This window comes from Diadema antillarum, unplaced genomic scaffold (genome assembly GCF_040938485.1).
Source record: "Diadema antillarum isolate AM-2024a unplaced genomic scaffold, OU_Dant_1.0 scf00000208, whole genome shotgun sequence".
NCBI lineage: Eukaryota > Metazoa > Echinodermata > Echinoidea > Diadematoida > Diadematidae > Diadema > Diadema antillarum.
The window spans coordinates 1666595-1693345 of NW_027271097.1; the positions used below are offsets into that span (position 1 = coordinate 1666595).

The 26751-nt window shown below is 40.4% G+C and overlaps 2 protein-coding genes across 2 annotated transcripts; one reads left to right on the forward strand and one right to left on the reverse strand.

The window, feature by feature from the left end:
• Positions 1-3918: 3918 nt before the first annotated feature.
• Positions 3919-11164, reverse strand: LOC139724210 (actin-related protein 2/3 complex subunit 5-B-like). Its single transcript, XM_071635355.1, has 4 exons — positions 10948-11164; positions 7167-7239; positions 6400-6576; positions 3919-4500 (listed from the first exon to the last, which is right to left on the reverse strand). Exons 1-4 carry the CDS (start codon positions 11085-11087, stop codon positions 4438-4440), a joined length of 453 nt encoding a protein of 150 aa, XP_071491456.1. The 5' UTR covers positions 11088-11164; the 3' UTR covers positions 3919-4437.
• Positions 11165-13205: 2041 nt separating this feature from the next.
• LOC139724203 (large ribosomal subunit protein uL29-like) lies at positions 13206-25168 on the forward strand. The gene is made up of 3 exons (XM_071635347.1): positions 13206-13214; positions 22250-22386; positions 24693-25168. The coding sequence occupies exons 1-3, from the start codon at positions 13212-13214 to the stop codon at positions 24922-24924; spliced, it is 372 nt and encodes a 123-aa protein (XP_071491448.1). The 5' UTR covers positions 13206-13211; the 3' UTR covers positions 24925-25168.
• Positions 25169-26751: the final 1583 nt, after the last annotated feature.

Here is a 26751-nt window from a genome sequence, read left to right on the forward strand (position 1 = left end):
GAAATTCTCTTTATATTTTCCTTATATTGTTGTACGCATGTGACATCTAAGTTATTCATACACTGCAGTAGTCTTCTCATCCAGCGGTTACTGCACAAAAACTTCAAAAATTCATAACTTTTGAACGGATTGTCTGATTTTCCTCAAACTTTTACTGATGTGTTCTACTAATATTGCTACATTCTCTCAATCCTTATGTTTATGAAGGTGAACTTGTCCTTTAACCCGTTGAGGACGCGTCCCGAGTATACTCGGGCAAGTGTGTGTGGGAAATACGTGTTGTAGCAAAATCAGTCAATCCTCAATGGGTTAAGCAGTTTTAACTTCTATTTGACAGTATTCAGTTACTGTAAAAGTGGATACCAGTAATTTCTTGTAATTTTTTTTTTTTGGCACTTGGCTTGGTAAAATGAATTTTGCAGGTTTTCAATTCTGCAGAATCAGGACAATGAATACTGGAACATACGGCATTCAAAAACATTTACATGCTTTTATTTTCGCTCTAGCTTCTGGTAGCATAAAACATTGTAAAATGCGCGAAGATTTCCTCACTGCAAAAAATTTCCACTTGTGCAGTATTACATGTGCAATTTAAAACATTTGCAACCCCTTGTTGTGTGATAGGAAGTGTGAACAGTTGTTGCCAAATTGTGATCAATCGTTTAAACTGTGCAGTGATTTTTTTTGGGTCAATGTCGCAATGCCATTAGCTGTCAATCCACCTATGGGCAATTCCTACAAGGTAAGCTTCGATGTCAACAGTCGATGTCTCATGAGAAATGTTGTGATACGTATCACACCACACTGAATGCAGCTAAGTTCATGTACAGTGTATGTTACTGGGCAGTAGTTCATTTCAATATAATGCACTGTCAATACAGAGTTCTGTAATGTTACGGAATGTGGATGGATATTACGGAGTTGGCAATCTAACTCATGTGTAAACTGGGACGTATCCAGATGCCTTAATGCTACTGGTAGGGTTTAGGGTATTCCGTAAGCTTCAGCATGTTTTATTAATTCATATATATTTTCATTTCCCAGATATTCTGCTGACAAATCTGTCTCTATGAACCCCACTATTAAAGATATACATGTATTGCTCATTCAAGGCATTTGCACACTGTAATATAAGCAGCTAATTCACCTGTGATGCATGCACTGACATTTCATGCTCACATTCATAAAACAGACCGACAAACACTGATACTGCAACATAACATCTACAATAATAAGTTGGAAATGACAAAACATACAGTGCGCGACTGTGCATCAATGATTTTTATTCCCTAATTTATACTGTACATACATAGGCGGTTCATCCATACAAATACGTGAAATAAACTTTTTTGAGCAAATAAAGGATATTTCTTTATATCAAATAATATATATGTACTCTGAGAACCACATCAGATCTGTCTATACAGTGTAATTGAAATCACATTCTTTCCATTAAGATTGCTTGGAAAAAATGCATTACAATGCCAAATGCATTTTCATCACTACAAGCAGTTAACATTTAAAGCATCTACAGGGATGGAAATTAGCTTACCGCCATCATCCAAATTCACAACCTCCACAAAAATCTTCAGTGTCTGAAGAATACACTGTATTACTCAAGGCTGGGGGGTGGGGGGGGGGGGGATAATAAGTTGCAATTACAATATTTGCAGAGGCACTGAGTGCAGAAATACTGGAGATATAGATTTTAAGAGACAATTTATATCCTAGCATCAATGATATCATTTGCATGGTAGTACATGTACATTCACATTGGTGAGAAAGCTATCCTCCATAATAACATAAAATGAATGTTTTCCTTTCAGAAGTGACAGTTCTTCTCTAGCTACTAATACATGCTGCATTAAAGTAATGTGTTGTTTTCAATACCCGTTACTATAAAACCTAGCAACAACCACCCCAATTTTGGCACCACTTTGGGCTAACGCTGTGTGCCTGTGACGTCAATCTTTGGAAACAGAGATATTCCACATTCATACAAAAAGTCCATGTCTGACCAGACAAAAAAAAAAAAAAAATGTGCAAACCAGATGTTATCAGCTACGTGTAAATTTGAAAGCTGCGCTATCACGTGCACATTCCTCCCACTGGTTTGAAAATATATACCATACACTATGACATGATTTGTGTTTGTTCTTCAGATCAATTCTTCTGAAATTACTGTATACAAGTAAATGTAGTCACTTTTGTTTGACCTTTTTTTCCTTTTTTTTTAACAAAGATGATGGCTACCACTATGCACTGTATAATTCCAAGCTGCTACGGCTGTAGCAGAAAGTATTCTACCTACAATATGTAGTACAGTAAAATGATATAAAACAAATGTATACAGTTGTACGAGGGAGCTGTCTTATCTTTAGAAAGAAAAAAATCTGTCTGTTTGTCAGAGTTTTATGGTATTTTTAGACTTAGATGGTTCTCCTCCTACACAGACAGACCTTCTCATAGACACCACTGTGGGGGGATGCTCAACCACTGTCCCTATGGACATTAAGGGTAAGGTACCTCACCCTCTTTGTTTATGTCTAATCACAGTCCCAGATCAGCAAATTTAAACTTAAATAGTAAAATCAACATCTGATAAACACAGCGCACTCTCACCAGCTGTTTGAAATACTAAAAAAATTTGGGTGGAAAAATTTGGCTCGTCAGCACGCTTATAGTACACTGTTACATGTACACAATAACTGATGATCGGTGAATGCATCCATCCACCGATCACATTGGTTTCCATGAGTACAGCATCCCCCACAGTACTGGGCATGAGACCTGTCAGTCTGTATAGGAGAAGGATTCTGTAAAGTCAGACGTAGTCTCTGTGGAACATATCCTCAACAATAAATACATACTGATCTTTCCCTCTATCTTAACCTTAGCTTTGAAACCTTGACATAATGCCTCTAACTTTAATAATGCATTCCAACAGTTGTTACAAATGCTGCTGTAGCTTTTTGTCCACCATTTGTGTAATGTGTTATGTCATTGTATATCCACATTGCTACTTGACTATCAAGAAACGCATGCTGGGTTCATTAGCACGAGTATAAAACATTTTATCAACAGAGTTATGACTACACGGAATGAGTATGTAGTCTTCACTCAAGCCTGACTGTATACAATCTAAACAACTCGAAAAGAAGGCTGTTTAGAAGATTTAAACCTTCGAGCCATAAATAAGAAGGGGGTTGTGAGAGAGAATTCATGTTCGTTTTTTATGTCTTTACCTCTGGATCATTGATGAAGAGACTACCAATTAGTCTCCACTCAAGCCTGACTTTTTGCATGCTTTCTTTCTTCTAACAGAGGGTAGGGAATGCTGCCAAGAGTGTGAACACAACATCTTTTTTCACCTTCCAAGAGCTTTTCTTATGACACCTGAATAAATGGTACTGCAGTACGTCTCAATGGTCAAACCAATATGTCACTATGAGCACTGACAGCGTCAGATCAAACAGGCCTCAAACTTTGATCTCAAAGAGATTTCATAGATTCAGCTCTTCTGGGCACCCTTGGCATTGCATCCCTAGTTGCAGCTACATGAAATAGGAGTCAACCTCATGTGAATCAATGTACCAAGTGCAAAACAATTATTCTACTGTAATTCCTGCATGTATGTTGACTGCTAGTCTTCTGTAAAAAGAAGTACCTTATGGAGTAAATGTAGAGCATCATATTCAACCAGTTGAAGACTAGACCCGAGTATACTCGGGCAGGTGTCTATGGGATATGCATGCTATAGCAAAATCAGCCCATCCTCAACAGGTTAAGCAGGATCTTCTTTGCAGGAGTTTGAATTATGCAAGGTTAATCTTTTAAAATACAGCTTTCAGGAGATATAGTCCCAACAAATGATCAAACTTCTAAAGTCAACAAAGATTAACAAAAATAACAGCATTTAATTGGGGATACATTTGTGCCCATATTCTACACAAACTAAAACACTGAAAGGATACGAGAGACTTGCAATAAACGTAAACCAGAGGACATCAAGGACAAAGAAACCACAATGAACTCAAAATGCTCGACTTCTTCTCCCAGATATAAGAATTCTCACCGAACTTATCATTTTTTTTTTTTCATTCATTGGCACTTTCCAATGACAAAATCTTTGATACAGCTTATTGCTTTGGTTAATATGGTCACACGAACATCTTACTGTGACATACAGGGAGAACAGTACGCATTAAAACATGTCGAGTGACGTCATAACACTTTGCTCTGTGCTAACATATCGTCCTTGTTTAAAAGGAATGCATGACACGTTCTGAAAGTAACGCGGGTAATGACCTACAGTGATTGGCCACTTCCTACATATTCTGGCAATATGATTAAATAATCTGTACGGTAAAAAAGAAACACAAAAATACAAATGTGTTATGCTGTGAACGGGGAAAGGGTCTCTGAAAGTGGCTTAGATCAGACGCCTTTCCTGTCAGTTAGCACTCGCATTATACATCCCACACCTCCCACGGCATACACCTGGAGATGGAGAGACAAGAAAGAAAGAGAACAAAACAAAACAAACTGGGCATTAGAATCAGCTGGCGAGCACTAAAAGAAAGACGGGCATCTCTACTTGTCTTACCATTTGAAAATGAATAAATAAATAAATAAATCATAAGCATAAAGAAGAGTAACACTAAGATGGATCAAAACAGCCATAGAAACAATTTGATGACAATTGACATGACTGTCACGAAATGAATTTTTAAAAAAAATCCACCCTGTACATGTAAGTACAGAGACTCCAACCCCAGGTCTCCTGCCTGAAACCCCTACAATGGTGTAGAAGACAGGAGACTCAAACTTCATGTGTGCGAAGTCCCTTGGGTCAATAGGGCTCTTGGTGCTCTCTCGTTCTATCTCAGACTTATTATTCAACATACGATGGCACTAAAAAGTAATAATTCAATGACTTAAATCATATATTGGCTTAATAAAACTTCTGATTTCATATACCATATGCAGATGCTATTCATGCATGCATATGCAATTGATTGGCATCTACAAAACCACACAAGCAGGAGAAATTTAATCTCAAGTGGGAGAAAAGGAGATTTTGCCAAATGGGCTTTTGGCCGGAGATCTCCCATCAAAAGCAGGAGAGTTGGAGTCTCTGCAAGTACTGATATAAAAAAAATACAATGATAACAAAACAAGAATGACAATCATACTTTTAAAACAACTGCTACTACAACCATATTATACTACACCTGTACTACTAACAACATTGATGACAGTAATACTAGTAATAATTATATCAAATATAGCTACAGTAATGATTGAGTCATGGGACATGCTACAATGTAAAAGTATGTGCAGTTACAAAAATATAAAACTCCTCATTCATTTAAAGTCTTGAAATTTAAAGTTGCTTATAAAAATAAATAGGTCTTAAGTTTAGTCTTGAATGCTAAATTTTGAGCAACTTAAAAATCACAAACATGAAGGACTGCAAAAGAAAAGTGCAGTGGAATGCAGGTTCTTTTTGTTTTTCTGGTAATAATAAATTCTATTTAAAATTTCAGGTAAATTGCATTAAAACTAATTTCATACCATGAGTTGATCACAGTAATTTTCACATCTCAAGTGATCAACATGGTATTCAAAGGGATGGTATAGCATTGGTTGAGATGGCGATTCACATTTTAACTTTCTGCGAACTAGAAGCCACTTACATATCAAAGAGCATCCACTTCTAAGAGGAATCAACAGTTTACTTGATGACAATCGATTTTGTAATGGCCGAGACAACCAAAAAACAAAGCGATCCTAATAAAAAGTGGGTCTAACCTTTCATTCGGACCACTTTCTTTTACTTTGTTCTTGGATATTTCAGCCATTCCATAACCGATTTTCATCTGATTTCTCTTAAATTGTATGCTCTATAACACTGTAAAACAAGAAATGTTCTTGTGCATTTTAATTTCACGAATTTGGCGAGCTGATTTTCGCCAAATTAAAATGCACACTAAAGATCTTGTCTACACTGAATGCATTGAATGTTAGAGGCAACTAGTGAAAATGAGGCCGTCAGCTCCCAGTCGCAAAAATTTCATGCCGCAAAAATATCGCATTCTACAGTATCTAGTAGTGGAAAATTGAGCAAAGAAAATGGGATGAATCCCATTTTCTTTGCTCAATTTTCCACTAATAAATAATATTCATTCTAGTCAGTTTGTCTGTTTGTGTTTGTTTTTACAGTATTTCATACAAGTGATTACTAATTATCTCGCAAAAAGTTAAAACTTAAATCCCCATCTCAACCAAAACTATACCATCTCTTTAAGTATCAATGCAAGCAAAGCTCAACTCTGTAATTTTCTGAAAGAATACTGTAGAGATGAATAGAGCAGAGAACGAAACAAAAGTTGATACCTTTTCATGCCACGTCAGCATAATACCCGCTGTTCCTTCGGACGGCTCAGCAAAGCTGCGGTAGATGTACTTCATTAAGACGTCAATACTCTCAGGGTCTAGGGAGTTCACTGCATTCTCGACTTCTGATGACTTGAAGTTTGTTAGAACCCTCATAACCACCGAGAAAGCCTTAGCCTATCCATGAGTAAAGTGTGTAAGATAACAATGCATACAAGTAAGTGCAGGAGAGAGTAAACAATAAACTGCATTTAAGATAGGGGATAAAATGCAATGAATTTAGCAAGTCTGCTAAAGAGAGTTCTGTTTTTTGTCGATACACCATACAGCAGCTCTGTGACTTTAGGATGTGTGGGTGTCTCTAAATAAATTGATTCCACTAACAAAATAAACATCTTTAAAAACTTTTTTGAAAACTTTTCATTTTTACTTAACTAAGACTTTTCAATTGGATGGGCAAATGGTAAGTGTGAGTGCTACAGTAGTTTTAAGTTGGCGCTGTACTGTGTACAATTGTAGGTCCCCCCCCCCCCCCCCATGTTACAGCGCTCTTCACTATAAATGGAATACATGATATAGGGGGTAGCACAAGTACCCTCTGCTTAATTATGAAGAGTCAGTGAGGGCAGATATACAGTTGTAAGCTGCACATGTATGCTGTATGTCTTATGCAAACAATACCGAGGGCCAATCACAAGATTTCTTTTCCATCATGTTCACTTCTGAATGGTCAAACTACATTTAACAATCCTGAGAAGCACACTTACTTTGACTCCTGGATTCTTGGACATGACGGGAGGGTTCTTCAGCGCAAGATGGAGAGCTTCCGTATTTTTCTTTCTAAACACCAAATGTACATAGTTAAGGTTAGCTTTGAAATAACAGCAGGATTCATATGTTCAGATTGTAATTTGTATGAAAACTTTCAAGCCAATATAAAGGGTGGCATTCACAGAAAGAAGTACACTTGTATGTGTACAGTGCACTCCCATTATAATGAACACGGTTGTAACGAAATTCTGGTTAAACGAAGTAACAATTAGGGCTGCAACATTCATTTTATGCATTATAATGAAAGAAAACTGCCGGTCCCAAGGACCTTGTTACATCGTATAACAGGAGTCCACTGCACAAAAACTGAATTTTAGAACCAGAGATAGGAATATGTTGAGTTTTGCTTTGATATTTTTTACTCTTATTTCTTTTCTGGCAGTGATGCATGGTCAGTTTGAAAGAGTATATCTCCAACTATGCATACTGTTAAAAAGAATACCAGCTGCAACCATATGTTATTGTACTGAGTGACTTGGGTGATTTGATACAAAAATGAAAGATACACTGTATTCTGTGCTCATATTTGACATGCAGTTTGGTCCAGCTGAACTTGAGATATTTGCCTGGATATAAAACCCGCCTTAGTGCCAGGCAGACTCAAGGCATGAGGGCACACTGGGAGAAGAAATCAGTATCTTTTTTATGGAACTGTTGCATAAGGCAACATATAAGCATATATTTATATGTTCGCCCGTGCGGCATAATATGCCTGGCTCGAAACCGGCAATTATGCTGCACGGGCAGTGACCCTTGACACACACACACACACACATACACCCCCAAGGGATAGGGTTACGGGCAACTGAATGGGCTTTAGAATACGGCTACGGGTATCTCCACCCTCTAGCCCAGCATGGGCAACCCGTCCGCCTACCACAGTATAAAAAGGGGACGTGGCACATACTACGAAGAGAGACAAGGAACAAGAAAAAAGAACAAGGAACCCGAAACAGCAAGCGACCAAGGAAACCAGCGACATCGCGACACCGCGTACCAGCCAGGGAAAGCAGTACGACCTGGCATCCGCGGCATCCTGCCTACCTGTCTCTTCTTTGGTCCTGCCCTATAATGCAGGACTACCGAGCAAGGTAAGTTACCTTACCTCACTTTATATAAGTGAGTTAATTATATTTTAGTTATTTACTGACCATGTTGTGTGAGGCGTCGCGACCGAGTAATTACGATCATCACAGCAGCGTTATGGTTGCAGCGCGCCGCAAAACAGAACCACATAGACTTCAAAGATATCAGAAGCACAAGTAAGGCTAACCCCGGGGCGCTCCTTCACACAGTGATACTGTGGCTTCGCATTCGGGCTGGTCACAATTAAGGCAGGGCAAACCAATGGGGAACATACAACTTCCAATGTATTTGTCAGAACCAGGTGGGTATCCATGAAAGATGATGATGATGATGATAATAATAACAATGATAACGATTGTAATAATTACGTTGATATTTTCGCGCAACTAAATCTTCTGGATGAGCAGCTCAAAAGCAATATTTGCAGGTTCTTAAATTTGTGCTGTGCAGTTCCCTAATCATTTTTTCCCCTACATGTACCAATTCACAGACACACACACACACAATAATTGTTTTAACATTTCCTCGCATGAAAATCAACGCACATTTACTACTGTATTATAATATTCCACAACATGCATACTGGTGTACGCACACACACTTGATTACGGTATAGGGTCTATACACGAACAATCCATTCAAATATGCCCTATCCTCTAACTATTGCTAATGCACTTGTCAATGTAATGACGCACCCCACTACCCCCGGACATGGGTGCGTCATGGTCATTTTTTGACTGACCACACGGGGTTTTTGACGGACACCACAGTCACTTTTTTGACGGACATAACGCTGCAAGTGACGAACACCACAGTCACTTTTTTGACGGACAACACGTTGAAAGTGACGCACACCTCGGTCACTTCTGTGACGGACATCCTCGGTACATTTGACGCACCCCCGTAAATACTGAAACGATTTTTGCATACGTTTTATTCAAGCAATTTCATTTTCTTTTGGTTCGTACACATAATTTGTAAAAGTTTCGGCAAGTTTCCCTTACCATGTAAGCACCGTATTGTCATTCACCGTACATCACGCTGCTGCTACGATATTCCGAACAGTTGTGCATGCAATCCATACATGACAATCACATGTGTGCAGAATGCGCTATGTGTGCAGAATGCGCTGTGTGTGCGCGGCCATTGCTAGTGCGGTGGATGCATACTGCTGCAGCGCAGGTACACACCACGCCACGGCATTCATATTCCCGCTCGAGTACTGCGTAACTACAGCCTAGTCGCGGTACGTAGAGATTCGCACAGCTAACAGCGTCGCGCGCGCGTCTGGCCAGCTGGTCGGGCTGGCCCGCGAGCAGATAGCATGCGGCAGGCAGTTCTTCTGCTGCCGTTTCGACAGGAAAGATTGAACTAAGTTGTTACATCGCTGAACAGTCCCTGGTTTGAGATTGAGTATGCATGATTTCATGGGTTTGTTGGAGGGAAAATGTAAGGAGAAAGGGTGGCCTTTCTGATTCTGGCAAGCATTTTTTCCTCTTATTCCAAAACGCTTCCCGACTTTGATTTTCACTTGCCGCGGGAAAGCGCTCACTGTAATTTCACTCGCGGTACGTGTATCCGGTGCGGTAGCGTGCAAAAATGCGTGCAGTTTTCCATAGCCAAGTGACGTACCATGACGCACCCCTCGGTTCAAAATAATGCGTGTTATTTTCCATAGCCAAGTGACGTACCATGACGCACCCCTCGGTCAAAATTTTGACCGACAATGATGGGATTTTGACGCACCCCTCGGTCAAAAATTTGACGGACAAAGCTGGTAAAATGACGAACACCTGGGTCACAAATTTGACGGACCAAACGAGGAAATGACGCACCCATGTCCGGGGGTAGTGGGGTGAGTCATTACATTGACAAGTGCATAATACGTGTGATGTGCATGTAATGTTTTTCCAACATGTAATTTCATTATACGGTGTCATTGTTTTGCTGTTGATCTTGTTTATTATCAGGTTTTTCAGTAATATTTGGACATTTTCAAATCCCCAGCAGAATAAGAAAACCACTCCACGTAGTCTCATGCGTGTATACTAGTAATTCGTTCCGTGTACGCGCAGTGCTATAAATAGAGGGGTGTCAGTTTCAATGTAGTGTTGATGTGTTGGACACCTACTAACCCCGTCGCGGGGCGCTGTAACACAGTACGTATTTGTCCGTATGGGGTCGCTGCTGCGGTTAGACACCTACTATATACACTACATAATCTAATCAGACAGAATGGAAAATGCCATAAAATTAAAACAACATGCAACAGAAGAGGGAGCTAGATTGGAATTTACTGTTCGATTCTAAGACAAGTGCACAGATTCAGAATTATTTCAACTTTCTATCAAATAGAACAGACACGTTTGAGGTCATCTATAACTTGTGTCACGATATGAAACGTTTGTGAGTCCTAGTAGGACCTATAATCACTGCATGAAACTGCTCTATGACTATCATGACTATCCTGATTCCTGATCCTGTATACAAATGTAGTACTACTACTAGGTACTACACTAAAACACTAGTGAGCTATGTAGCTGATCGAGTGCAGTGCCAACGGGCTCAGCGGACAGATGGCGCGGCCTCGACGGGCCGTGCCCGGGCGACCAGCCGCCAGAAAAAGGATACGAGTTTAGAAGCCGCTGAATTTCCCCTTCGTCTGGTCCCGCAACTTGATCATCGAAAAGCTGGTCATCTTGGAAGTTGTTCTCATCATAATCGTCTACATTTACTTTCCTAAATTTTGATGCTCCTGTGTTTTTCGACATGATGGAATAGGCAAGTGTCTTTTCTCCAGCAAATAATCGGTTTCGGAGTTCCTTTCAATGTAACGGGGGTCACTCCCAGTCGCCGTGTCTTCCTGGTACAATAAATTTCTCTACTCACCTGCTAAGCGATACTGGGATCGGGAGCACAGTTTATTGGTGATACATGGTGAAAGGGGGCTGAAAGACTACAACTACCACTTGGAATGCTGCATCTAGCAATACGAATACTCGTCAATTCATTTCAACTTGTTATGTCAAGGCGTTTCAATTTCAATCTTCAATCTTCAATCTTCAATTCATTTTTACTAACAATTCACATGTAATACAAACCCCTTGTGTGGACACGTACATTGTTTTGTATAATTACAAAAATTGAACAAGCATGCTTACAAAGAATTAATGTTGTGTGGGACCTTATGAAAGCACAGCTTATTGTTAAACAAGGTCCCACCCCCACTCCCACACAAAAAAATACATGCGGATGAGTGGAAATGATATACAATGTAGGCCTATTGCAAAATAAAGGGCTGAGGTGAGAAACAAAAACAAGAGATAGGTGGGGAAGAAAGAGAAGGAAAAAACGGAGAGAGTATAGTGACATACGGTACAAGTATGCGTAAATACAAAGTACACACATTGGTCATAATCATCAATCAACATAAGATGCAAGAAGGTGTGTATGGGTTTTTTTTTGTTTTGTTTTTTTGCTTGAATACAGATAAAATGGGGGCAGATTTATAGGCAAATTGTTCCAACTTAAGCTTAGGACCAGAATAAATAACAGTGTTTTGTGCAAAGATGCATGGTGCTTTTTCACATAATTATATTAAGACCTAATTTGAGGGGTGAGTATATATGCTGTAGTTATAATGGTCATTGACGGTAAAGGACCTTTATTGGGCTGTCGTTTGTGCAACCTAATTGTATACTAGTAATTCAAAGAATTAAAGGCATTATTTACCATTTGCAGATGAAACAAAAACCCAGCTTCGGTGCTTCAAAATAGTTCTAAGATGTGTGTTTAGGATAGAAACAACCAATGTAAAAATTTGAATCAGTCGGTGATGTATAGTCAGTGTTGAGTATTGTTAGATATACTAAATGTGCAGAACAATGTTATACTAAAAATGTTTCTAGACTAAACCGTCTACAGTTATGGTTTATTGAAAAAAATGGTGATACAGGTGTATCTCCTTATATTTTAGGCTTTATTGCAGATTTTTTTATAGGATGTGATACAACATTCCAAATGTGATAGGCCTAATGACTTAAAAAGAAATGGAAGAGGAAAAGAGTAGAAAGAAGACCACTCAGCTGAAGAAGAAGAAGAAGAAGAACTTAGCCTGAGAAAAAGGAGTAGAAGTTGCCTCCATGCTTTTTTTCCCGCCAAATAGTAGGCCTACTTCATTTTTCAAATCTCACAAAAGTTAATGTTTGCCAAATGACCTCAATGAATTCTTTGAAATATCAAAACAATTGTGAGCAATTTATACTACTATCTTGTGAGCATATTATCACGAATGCCATATATTAATTTACTTTTTTACGAAATATAAAATAATCAGAGACGTTCTTATGGACAAAATGGTTTCCTTAACGCGATCACACTTCCAGTAATATTGTTCAACGTCAGCTGTTATGATTTAGAACGACGTGCTATGAATATCCCTTTCGTTTCCTTTCTCTCTCTTTTTTTTTTTTTGTTTTTTGAATCAAACTTCCCACTGATACCGCCCGTGGCTTATGGCACAATAATGTTAACCTTCAATCTACCATTGAATTATGATGACCAAAAGGTATCGATGCAGTTGATCTTGTAACATACACACACGCAGAGAGAAATGCACATAGTAAACAAACTGATTTACAGGTATATGAGGATGCGTTTTTACTTCCTTCTTTGAACCTAAGATTGCCGAAATTGATAGTGCAGCCACCACACAGCTTCTGTTACAGGGATAATACTTACGAGTGCTCACTTAATTCGAACTGTCTAGAATTTAGACTAAGTGGTTACAAGGTTGTTGTAAAACGTGTAGTTGAAGTGTGCGCGGAAGTACAACCTTGGCAGAATTGACCTGACCGGATATTCCTCCTTTCTCTTGGCACTGTCGAACTATCAAAATGGTACGATGATAATGTAGAAGTCAATCGGGTTAAATCGTTGTCATCAATGCCCGTATCATAACATGGAGTCCTTGTTTATGAAGAACTGTATATTCTTAAACGTTTAGGTACAATTCTGTATCCATTTACAAAGTTTCTACGGAATATTTAGCAAAAATTTGATCACACGTTATACGGGTATCGTTGCAAATTGTATAGTCCCGTGGGCTAATATTCATGTTCTGTTCATGCTTGTTCATTCCCAAGTTAGAACGGCACACGTATTAATATGACCGCGATTCCATGTGATGGCGGATTATGCAGGGGTCGCGCTTAACTTTTTTTTTAACTAGCCACGCGGACCAGTTAGATTCAATTTTGGCTAGTCCGCAAAATTTTTGACTGGCCAACAGAAATTTTTGACTAGTCCGTCTTGTTTTTTAATTGCATGACTAATGTCAATATGGGGAAGGCCCCAAGTACATTTCAGTTATTATATCATATATCATATTCATTATCATTACTTCATTATCATCAGTCATCATCACTATGTTTTGTAACTGTTTTGTGACAGGTTAAATTGTCTTCCGGGTCAGGGGCAAGACATACAGCCTACAGGCCTCGGAAATGTTGATGTTTATTTACGAACGCACGCACGCAGTAATCACACCAACACGACATTCACAAGAAGTAAAGAACAGGTCGATTATTCATTCTTTTTTTATCTCCAAACAAACGTTTCAGTAGTGACAAATACAGGCCTAATTAATGGTCGATTTGTTTTATTACTTTTAAGCTAAGCATCTTTTTGAGGCACCATTATAAACCAGGGTGCTACACAACTTTTTTTAATCACTTGCCCAATCGGGCAAGCAGATTTGCAAATTAGTGTAAAACACTTGCCCGAACAGAAAAAAAAAAATCAGAAAATATAAATAATTGAAAAAAAAATCACTAGTATGTCAAGGTTTTAATGGAAAAAAAAAGAGAGTGAAGTTGATAAACAGCTGAGATTGAGAAAAAGAGAATCAGGGTTTCATTTTTTAGGACTATTACCACGCTCCTTTACGCCTTGTCAGGAGCACTGAAATAGGTGTAGCTCTCCTTATTTTTTTTTTTTCACATAATGGTACTTCAATATATAAAATGCTTCTGGTAATTGGTTATTCCATCTCCCCTCTACCTGACTCCTTTCACTGTGTACTTGTACTCATTTCACTCTGATCTTTCCACACCTTGGCCTCGATCCCATTGGAAAAAAGAAGAAGAAAAAACAACGAGAAAACACACACACACACACATATTGCAACACACAACAAAAACCTCTTCCCTACACCTTCCTGATTTCCGTGTTTCTATCAGGTGAAAGAATAAAACAACAGTACTATGGTGATTGAAACTCGACACCCATTCATGCCAGCCAGGCCAGGCTGCCATGTAACTTCAAAGCACATTCCGACAGCTGGCTGGCAAAACCACATGGCAAAATTTGCGCGCGCGTGTAGATTGCAGGATTGGGTGGAGCAGGGAGGGTGGAGCTAGGGCCTGGGAACAGGCAAGGGTGATTTGATAGTCTGTGAGTTATCAAAACCTTTTGAACAATTGAAACGTCATGATACGATCTTGTCTTCCTTTTGGACTGAAAGAAAAACATCAAAAAGACGAGTTGAGTATCATAAATTTTTACATAGTCATGCAAAAAGATTACTACACTCATGTCATGACAAGAAATGAATCAATATTCCAAGACAAAAACAAAGCAGCCTCGGGTACCTGACGGTGACATCGAGACGCCATGCATTTACCATGCACCTTTGGGAGCAACATGTTGGAGTTGGCAGGGGGAAGGGGTGATCCTGGAGTTTGTGAAAACTTCCTGACACCCAGGGAGGTTAGATTCTCTTCCCGCTGTCTAACCAGGTAGTGAATTTGTCTCGGCATACGAGAACTTTCATATATTTCTGTGATTTAGTTTTTTAATCGAGTGATTAATCAATCCCTTTCTACAGTTCAGTAAACATTTAAAATACTCGATTAAGCACACTATTATAATTTATAGTGTAATCGACTGTTCGATATTTCTACTATGGGTCAAAAGAAAGGCTATAGAACCATGTGTTGCTTATAGAATCATGATCTTTGCGATGATTCCTTGAACTCAACTCACGAGCTAGTTCTTCGATCAATATTTCCAGGCTATATTTACACGCTGTTTATTCCAGTGCGCGCATTCTTTCGTCTGGCACCTAGCTGGGGTCTGGCACCTGGTTTTGTGGAAATTTCCACAAGGGGGTGGGGTGTCAAGTTTCTCGTAAGACCAGAGACTGCATACACAATCTCTTCGCTTGTATTTACAAACATGTGTACTGTCGTGTTTTTCCCCTTTGCTGTTAATGAACATTTAGATTTGACTTTACGAAGGTTGCTATCTAGCAAGTGGTTCTTGTTGTGAGGTGTATGTATTTTTTTTTTCATCATTCATGGGCCGGAGGGGAAAGAAGAAGTATGCTCAGCAAGCTGTCTTTTACACCAGCATCAGTAATTATCGTCACCATTACTCAGATCATTCGGCCCTTGTCCTATAACATTCAGAAACATGACCAACATGGTCACTCGGGATAAACTGCACCTACGCAAACAACATCCCGACAACACAAACTCTACAAAAGATCGCACACAGCTGGGATCAAACTTCCTTCGAAATACTGCAGCAAAGCGGAGAAATCGCCGTTACGACAATGCATGTACAGTGCCAGACACTTAAAATAATCACTTTTAAATACTTCGAAATATAAAGGGAATGAATAGAGTGACATTAAAAGAAAGAAATCGTACCAAACTAGTAATAATATTAGAAACCATTGAACAGAATAAGCCCTAGCGGAAGTTTGCAGCACCGAACCAATACATTGGAAACTCGGTATGACGAGCTCCTTTGGGACCGAGACAATTTGTTCTTTGTAATCCTAATGTTTATATCAGTAGTCAATAAACAATACAAAACAAAGGAAATGAATTCAATGGGACCGGAAAAATCAGTTTGTTTTTCAGGTATTTAGATATATTATCAGATCTCCAAAGGCGAATGAAGGTCTAGTCACTGTATATTTACAACTATATATCGAGTTTCCCCGGTACACAAAGTTCGAACACTTTTCACCTGCACATCGTCAAAGAAAGTATGCAACACATGAACAGAAACTCACCTCTTAATTGCAGAAAAATGATGCAATAACATCGTAAATATCACACAGACAACACTCTAAAAAGTCAGTTTGTACTTGGGAGGTAGGGGAATAAGCGGATGAAGAAGCAAAGAAGAGAGAGAGAGAGAAAAGAAACAGACACTGGACAAAATACATGTAGCAGCATGTGCATGTGGCTGGCCAGACACACAATACAACTACCGGTAATCGGTATCACCGTACATGCAGATACCACGGCGATCGATGTAAACACCAGGGTCCATGGGCGTCCGCTAGTTTGCAGGCACAAACCCTTGTAGGTCGTGGAAAAAGTCTGCGTGCGCCAAGACTACAACATGCACCACTGGCACTGCAGCCGCTCCAGGGAGAAGCTACAACACAGCCTATATATTATGAGACTGTGCCAGGGTGGTGCATGTAGTAGTCTTGGCGCAGACTCCTTTACAGGATGCACAAACGGACGGACTAGCTCCGTTCGCGCGCTGCACACGGAGTACGCAGCGATTTGCGTTCAGCGCTTGTCACAGCCAGTATGCTGGGAAGTGGGAACAACACTGGAGCAATATTTTGGCTGGCCACACGGACTAGTAACTTCCGAATTTGATGATTTTTAGCTAGTCCGACGTGATTTTGGGTGGCCAATGGCCAGCGGACCATCGCCAATTTCGAACCCTGTTATGGCTTATACCCACTTAAGTCAACAGTATATTTTTAGACATGATCACGATAATGCCTAGACATGTTCTCGTAATCGTTCAATTTTAGGCAATCGCACACTTTTGGGTCCATGATCAGTAAATTTATCGGCACCGGCACCGCGGCACTGACACCGGCTGACACACCACTGTCACCACTCTAAATAATGTGTGGCAATAACAATGCAATGCAAACCATTGGCAATTATCAATGGCAATACTGTAGCAGTTATGACAGGAGTGCATTGATATCACTCTATTCATAAGTAATACGGCTGTATGTCAAACAGCATGTTCGAATCAAAAACCTGATCTACTTTTGCCTTCCTGTACGTGGGTTTGCGTCTGCTACCTACCGCTAGTAGATCTCTAGGCCTAGACAGTAGTACGCCAGTAGCCGGAGGAGGACGATCTGTTCAGCACGCTAATTTATAAATTATGTATAAGTCGAAATTTTGCACTTATTTGTTGTGACCTTTGGTGTATTTTGTATGTACTTAATCCACATTGCGCAAAATATGGCAGTATCTAACTTCGCTTTTGTCAAAATTGAAGTGTTTTCTGATTTTTTGAAAGGAAGATTTATCGACAGCACATAACTATAAGCGCATGTGGTAAGAATGGTAGGGCACGAAATGGACCTTGCAATGCCTGTTTCAGTGAAATTGGCTGCCCGATTGGAGCCCTTGAAGAGCTTCGCAGTTGCTGCCGTGGGAGTCGCTAGGGTGTTGTGTGATTTGTGACTGCCCGCGGACGCCGCGCACTGGCTCAGCGCTAGCGAGCTCTCTACTTATGCACTTGTCAATGTAATGACTCACCCCACTACCCCCGGACATGGGTGCGTCATTTCCTCGTTTGGTCCGTCAAATTTGTGACCCAGGTGTGCGTCATTTTACCAGCTATGTCCGTCAAATTTTTGACCGAGAGGTGCGTCATAATCCCATCATTGTCGTCAAATTTTTGACCGAGGGGTGCGTCATGGTACGTCACTTGGCTATGGAAAATAACACGCATTATTCTGAACCGAGGGGTGCGTCATGGTATGCACTTGTGGCTATGGAAAACTGCACGCATTTTTGCACGCTACCAGTACCGGATACACGTACGTACCGCGAGTGAATTTACAGTGAGCGCTTTCCCGCGGCAAGTGAAAATCAAAGTCGGGAAGCGTTTTGGAGTAGGCCTAAGAGGGAAAAATGCTTGCCCGAATCTGGCAAGCAAATGATTTAAAAGCCACCCTTTCTCCTCACATTTTCTTTCCAACAAACTCATGAAATCACGCATACTCAATCTCAAGCCAGACGGACTGTTTAGCGATATAACGATTTCAACCTCACAGTACTAAATAGTAAAATCAAAGATCGTATACGGAATTCCGTATACGATCTTTGGTATACCGTTGCGTGGTGCGTACTGCGCGTACCTGCAGTATAGTAGCAGGCAAGTCGAGTGTTGTGTGCGCGACTCGCTCGCTAACGCTGTCATGGCTGTGCAATTCGCAAGTGAGCAGCGTGCTCGTTATTCCTCATCGAACGTACATCGTCCATGTGTTGCATTCAACCGGACTAGAAATGGCCGCGCACATACAGCGCATCTGCAGACAAGTCATGGCCAGGGGGGTGTTTCACAAAGCCGTTCTTAAGTTAAGAAGGACTTAAGTGCGACTGGTAATCAGTTCTTGTGTGCTATACATATTAGAATCTCAATAATTCAGCACAAGAACTGATCACCAGTCGCACTTAAGTCCTTCTTAACTTAAGAACGGCTTTGTGAAACACCCCCCAGGTGACCAGGCCATTGACTGCATGCACATACATTCGGAATATCGTAGCAGCAGAGTGATGTACGGTGAATGACGGTACGGTGCTTACAGGGCCAGGGTAAGGGAAACTTGCCGAAACTTTGACAAATTGTGTTTACGAACCGAAAGAAAATGAAATTGCGTGAATAAAGCGTATGCAAAAATCGTTTCAGTATTTACGGGGGTGCGTCAAATGTACCGAGGATGTCCGTCAAGAAAGTGACCTAGGTGTTCGTCAAAAACCCCGTGTTGTCCGTCAAAAAAGTGACTGTGGTGTTCGTCAAAAACCCCAAGTGGTCCGTCAAAAAGTGACTGTGGGGGTGCGTCAAAAACCCCGTGTGGTCAGTCAAAAAATGACCATGACGCACCCATGTCCGGGGGTAGTGGGGTGCGTCATTACATTGACAAGTGCATTACGATGATGGGCAAATCGAAGCCGCCACTACAATGGGAAAATCATGAACGCGAAAAGTTATTAAAATGCGAGATTTTTTCAAGAAAATGAAAATAATGACTGATTTTAACACTGTTCATGTCTATATTATGTATTACGTATCAATCTATGGATAATTGATCTCATTTCATGGCTTGGTGTAGGGTTGGGGGTACCACGTATTGTCACCCTAAGGATCTGTAGCTTGTTTATTCTAAAAATATAACTCAAATCCGCCTAATTCTTACCTCAAATATGCCATAAATACTGCAGTTTTGAATGTCGTGACCATCTCGTTGATTATGAATCTCCGTTTTAAAATAGCGCAATTTTAGTGCGTGCGTTCCGTTTTCTTCGCGCAGCTAAAAAGGGAACCTTGCGATCGGCACCCCCTCCCCTCCATAGGTATACACGTGAATTTCACAGCATAGGTAATACACGTGAATTTCACAGCCATGCGTCGTTACTGAGCGGATGTGTAATTTTTAGCTTGGTTTGTTTGAGTTTGATTTTCGTTTCTTCGTTTGTATTGTCTTTATAGCTAATGACACTTAATCCCGCGCGTACCTTTTCGTTCTATATGCAAACAGCCATGATACGCAGGGTGCCGATGGGAAGGTGCCCTGCCGATAGGTGGTGCCCCAACCATACATCTGATTTTCATATGATAAATGCTAGACCAGACCTTTCTAGTCCTGTTGAGACTTCGTAAAAAAAAACAGCCAGTCAAAAATTTTTACTCAAATTTTGGACAGTGACGGCACGGTAGCAGTGTTTTGTTGTTGTGGTCAAATTATGGGTGGCTTGCATTACGTATTCTACTCCAGTCCAGAAAATCTGCTCATAAGTAATGGGGGGGGGGGGGGGTCCTGCTCATAACATACGGTGCTCTCCCCCTCATACGATATGAGGAGCACCCCCCTGGGCACCGTTTCACAAAAGTTGCTAGCCCTGACAAATTGTCAGTCTCTGACAATTTCAGTACAATCCTTGGTTTTTATTGGCTGAGAAGCTCTGGTCACTGACTGTTACTATGGTAATTGTCAGAGACTGACAACTTGTCAGGGCTGACAACTTTCGTGAAATGGTGCCCAGGAGTGCTCATCAGGCCTCCTCCCTCACTTCTCATCCATCTCACATCTGACATATAGTATTCGAATGTTTCAAGTTTGCACAGTGATTTTTGTTGTTGTTTTTGTTGTTGCACACGCATCATTCATGTCACAATATCCACTGTAGAGCTCTCCATAATGGAAAAAAAAAAATCTGTTTTTTAATTTTGACAAAAACTGAATTTTAATTAACCAATGTGCAGCGACGCACGGAAGCATGGGCGCCAGTGGGTTCGCTCAATGCAGGGCTGCCATATGTGCATGTCTATTGGCCTGATGTGACTCAAAAATTTCGGTGCTTTTTTCTGTGGCTCTCACCTCTACTAGAGCACAAATCAGCCCTATGAAACTGAAGTTTGACATCATTTTACAAACACTTGTAAAGAGAAAGAATTAAATCACAATGTTATGTTGATTGTGACATGTGCATATTTTCCTAATTACTATTCCACACTGATAGAATAAGTGGGTACTTGAATTTGTCAGCAAACTAATCGCTATGTGGGTATTATATGGGTTCGTGAATTCCCCTGTCCACCAGCCTTTCGTTTTTTTTTTTTGTGTGTGTGTGTGTGTGTGTGTGTGCAAGCATCCCAAGCAGACAAGCCATACAATATAACGCTATATCTACAGAAACCTCCCTTGTGTGCGCGAGCTTGCTCTGAAAATTCCATTGCTTGCATGGCTTGAGCACTGTCTGCGCTGGATGCCGCAGGACACTGGCACAAACGGTACCTAAGAGCTGGTGAACGGCGGAATTCACAGTCTTTGATTGTGAATGTAGCAACAGCATGTTAAATTATCACAAACAGACAGGCATTAGACCATTCTAGAACACTTGAGGTAGCCTCCATGTCACATTGTGAAAACAAGATCTCACAAAAATGTCTGTGACCTCCTCATTCACGAAAATATCTGTGTGCCAAGATGACAGCTTTCATAGACAGTATGCAAAAATGACCAGATTTATGTTATAGTATTATGATGTGTTGTTTTGCATCAGTCAGAGCTGTTACAATAGTTTCAAACACAGTGCCCTTCTCGTATCACTTAAGACATTTGCTCTTGAAACAATTACTGTGGTCTTATTTTCTTTGAGGACTCTGGGGTTAAGTTTACTTTGATGTGGGAATTAGGGTTATGGTTATGTTTGTGGGTACAATTTGTGTTTTGCTCAGCATGCAGATATTTCATGGGAGCAATTGTCGCAGGAGCAAATGTCATGGAACCCATGTCACCAAGTTAGCATGGGTGCTGAGAACACTTTGCTGACAAAACTATCCAGATCCAGATTCAGATTCAGATACTGAAGGAGGAGAGAAGGGGGAAGTGGGGAAAGTGATTTAAAGAGTGTGCTACCCATCGCTAAGTTGTAAAACTATTTTATCTACTAGTGTCAGGAGTTAACAAGCATTTATTATTGGCAGAAGACTTTCTTACCGAGAGCAACTGTTCTATGAATGTTAACATTAACTCTAGTCTTTAATATGAATGCTCCAAGTAAGTAAATACAAAATTGTACAATTTGTTTGTTTGTTTTTTTCAGTACCTGACAGTTGAGTGTAGTAAATTGCTTGGCCTGGTTTTAGTTCCTGTTTGTCAAGTATGTTCAGTAATTGCAACTGATTGACAATTGTCCTGCATCAACTCCTGTGACACGATTGTCAATCAGTTACAATGAAAACATCTCGACGGAAGAATTTCATGAATTTGAATGCTCAGTGTTTGCTGTTCTTTCCCTTTGCTGTGAAGTATTATGCAAAGTGGCTTCACTCTTTGGGAAACCTCTGTTCTCTTGTCTGCACACAGACGCGCATCAAGGCCCATGAACTGCGTGGCAAAAAGAAGGAGGATCTGGAGGAGAACCTCAACAAGCTGAAGCAGGAGTTAGCTCAGCTCAGGGTTGCCAAGGTGACGGGTGGGCAGGCATCCAAGCTTGCCAAGATGTGAGTAGAGGATGTATGGAGTGTTTCGTGACATCACTGGAATTTGGATTATTTGAATTGTTGATTTGATACAGTGCACTCCCATTATAAGAAAGTCCCCGCAGTGTACCATTTGCCTTCATTGTACGGTGAACTGCTGCTACATTTGTATAACAAAGTCCTCGGGACCAGTATGTTTCTTTCGTTTAATAGAAATTTTGTCATAACAGAACAAAAAAAAAAATACAAATACAAAGATCCGATAATGTTACAGCCTGAATTTGTACTTCATTGTACCCGGAATTTCATTATAACAGGAGTGCATTATAACAAATTTTAGTTATACCCAAACAATGAAGCACACAAAGACATATTTTGTTAGATAAAAAATTGTTACAAGACATATAATGTTCAGAGGCTGTTGTCCAAGCCAAGCGTTTTGCTTATTGATATGGTATCCTCCACCTGTGCACTTAAAGATCTGTAATGATATTTATGTATTATTTCACATGATTATATATTTGTAATGCCAAATTTTGTTTATATTTTTATGACTTGTAAATAATATGTTCGATATTGTTATACTTATTTTCTCTTATGTACTAGTGGAGAATTAAAACTTATTGAAACTGAAATGTAGACGATATTAATTTGTTGACCCGAATGTTTACCACATTGTAACAAGAATTTTGTTAGATATAGTTACTAATGGGAGTGCACTGTAATTGATCTTGATGGTGTTTGTTAAATGCAGTGATCAGTGATAAACTTCAATGGACTTGACCCTATCATGTGCAAGACTTGCTATAATCGTCCCCGCCGAACGAGTTCGAGCAGGGGACTATGAAACGGGCTCCGTACGTGTGTGTGTCCGTGTGTCCGTCCGTCTGTGTGTCCGTGTGTCCGTGTGTCCGTCCGTGTGTGCGTCCGTGTGTGATCAAAATCTTCAATTTGCTACTTCTCTGTCATTTATGAGCCAATTTTGATTCTGTTTGCTCTATATGATAGCACTACATGGGAGCTTTGAAACTTCTACACAGAATTTCAGTTGTGACCTTTGACCTTGACCTTTGACCTATATTGTACATTTTGCTACAAAATGCTACTCCTTCGCCATTTCTAACCCGATTTCGATTCCGTTTGCTTTAAGTGATGGCACTAGGTGAGGGCTTCAAAACTGCTACACAGAATTTTGACCTTTGACTTCTTTGACCTTTGACCTTGATTTTTGACCTGTATTGTACATTTTGCTACAAAATGCTACTCCTTCGCCATTTCTTACCCGATTTCGATTCCGTTTGCTTTATGTGATGGCACTAGGTGAGGGCTTCGAAATTTCTACACAAAATTTTGACCTTTGACTTCTTTGACCTTTGACCTTGATTTTTTGACCTATATTGTACATTTTGCTACAAAATGCTACTCCTTCGCCATTTCTAACCCGATTTCGATTCCGTTTGCTTTATGTGATGGCACTAGGTGAGGGCTTCAAAACTGCTACACAGAATTTTGACCTTTGACTTCTTTGACCTTTGACCTTGATTTTTGACCTATATTGTACATTGGCTACAAAATGCTACTCCTTCGCCATTTCTAACCGGATTTCGATTCCGTTTGCTTTATGTGATGGCACTAGGTGAGGGCTTCAAAACTTCTACACAGAATGTTGACCTTTGACTTCTTTGACCTTTGACCTTGATCTTTTGACCTATATAGTACATTTTGATACTAAATGCTACTTCTGGCGGGGACATATTTTACGCACCGCGTAATTTCTACTTTTCCTTGTTTTACCTTATTCAAGTTATTGTGATGATAATGTCGTATGTATTTGACCCTAAAACAGTGTGGTATAGGTATTGGGTTTGCTCCTACATTTGTATTTCACAGGGTCCACAGAACATACTATATATTGGGGGGGGGGGTTTGGGGGGGAGGGGAGTGGGTAGGGGCAATTACCCCATACAGCCTCTATATCAGCTCTGTATAAAAGGAGACAGTAAATTGATTTTGTGTTCACGAATATGATTGAAATACAGAAAATGTTGGGACAAGCCTATGCAGGCATAAAATACAAATCGTATATTTTGTAGCCACAAGTGGAGTAATGACAGGTTATTGTGTACGTCCACTTTACCTAGTAAAACTTCATTGATGATATTGGATAATCTAGTGTGCAGCTTGCATCTTGTAATCTCTTTACAGTGTTTGATCATCCCCCAATAGATTAGATCATCTATTGATAGTCATCAATTCTAATTTTAGTGGGATTAGATTAAATCAGTGTAAGTTTGCTTTTCTCTTTCTTGTTGTTTTGTTTGGAATAGCCGTGTCATCCGTAAGAGCATTGCCCGGGTGAGGACTGTCATGAATCAGACGCAAAAGGAAAACCTGCGCAAGTTTTACCGCAACTTGAAGTTCAAGCCCCTGGACCTGCGCCCCAAGAAGACCCGTGCCATCCGCCGCCAGCTCAGCCGCTCCGAGCTCAACCGCCGCACCAGCAAGCAGATCCGAAAGGCCAGCATTTACCCAATGCGCAAATACGCCGTCAGGGCATAGACTGGGACTCCGTTACTCATTTATCATACAATGATTGCATACACACCACATGGACCATATGACTCCGTTTTTCAACTCTACCCAAAACATCCATAGCAATCGTGAGTGTAGACAGACCCAACCGGTGATCTGCTAGTCTTCTTCCCCAGTGGCATATCTCCTACTTCTGTTGACTTAGGTAGTGTGTTACCATCTTATGCCAAATGCCAGGTGGACAATAAAATCTACTCCACAAACATCAGAATTCAGTCTTGTCTTGGTGTGTATTCGTGTGTGGAATTCAGTTCAGACACTTTTGTGAATGCAGATTACCATGGATGCAGTCACACTGTGCGAAACTACGCATAGTTTCACTGCATGGTATTTTGTTCCCCATTGTTTTGGTAGTGTGACCACAAACTTCTTGAGCACTTAAGCTGTGTTCAGACGAGGGCAGTTTTGGTCGGAGTAACTTCGGAGGAAGGGTCGGAGGAAGCTTGGTCGGAGTAACTTCGGAGGAAAGGTCGGAGTAGTGCCCGTCTGAACAAGGTCGTGGTAACTTCCTCCGGTTGGAGGAACTTACCACGACCTCTTCCTCCAACCAAGATACTCCTGAGAAAACTCAGGAGTATCTCGCTACCACGACTAGCCGGTCAGAGTAAATTGCCCGTGCGGACAAGCCCTCGGAGTATCTCTGAACTTACATACCTTAAGACCTAGGTAAAACTTCCGGGGGCAAATCGCATTGTTGACATTTTGCGAGTACACGTGCGCGTGTAGTGCAATTCTAACCTAGTCGATCGCGACGAAGAAGCTAGCGCTCAGAAATTTCCATCAACAAGGATGGAGAAGACAAATGCCACTTGTAAAAAACTATCTTATGGTCGACGTGCGCGGCGCAACCACTTCTGGAAGTTACATCGACCCTCCACGGTGATCCCCGCGAAGGCCGTGGTAAATTGGTTGGAGTTTCTTCCCACGACCGTCGTGTGGACACAGGGTTGTGGTAAGATAAGTATAAATTTTAATTTCAATTGCTGCGCCATAAGATATTTTCCTCCGAGTAGAAATACGTCTGAACCTGGCTTGTGTAGTAAAAAAAAAGATCAGGAAAATTCTCACGAAACTATGCATAATTTTGCATAGTGTGACTGCGTGCAGCTAAGACTTTGAGAACTTAGTGACGTGATAATAGATCCAGTATGTTGTTTACGCACATTGTGAATTCTTTTGTACAATTTTGTGAGTTCACAGTTATTAAATCTATTATTTTCTTTATATGGGGGGGGGGGGAGGGAGTTTGAGATTGAAACTGGGGTTATTTTTTGCATCACTGAAACTGTGTAGTTTTGTTGATAGTGTGACTGTATGCTCAAACTTTTGCAATTTACAGGTACCCAACCTGTATCTGGAAGCATAATCTAGTACTGCGCATAGTTTTGTATAGTGGGACTGCAGTCTCTGAAAGCATCTGTGTCTTAGTACAGGGCACTCCCGTTATAACAAAGTCATCAGGACCGGCAGTAATTTTCTTTTGGTATACTGTATTGAGATTTCATTGTAACCGAATTAGAAAGTGTAGAAAGATATATAGATGAAAATTTAGGACCTAGATTTTTACTTTTTTGTAGCAAGAATTTTTTGTTGTACATTGTAGTATGTTTGTTATAACAGGAGTGCACTGAACTCTCAAAGATGAGCAGTTGAATCAACAATCTTTCAGCATATCTTATTCACTCCCATGAAGGTATGTTGTTAACTGCAGCTGGAAGCGAAATCTTGAGTTTGCCCGATCGCATCATCTAGCTCTTTGTGAGGAGCAGTGACCCAAGCTTGAACCATGTTTAA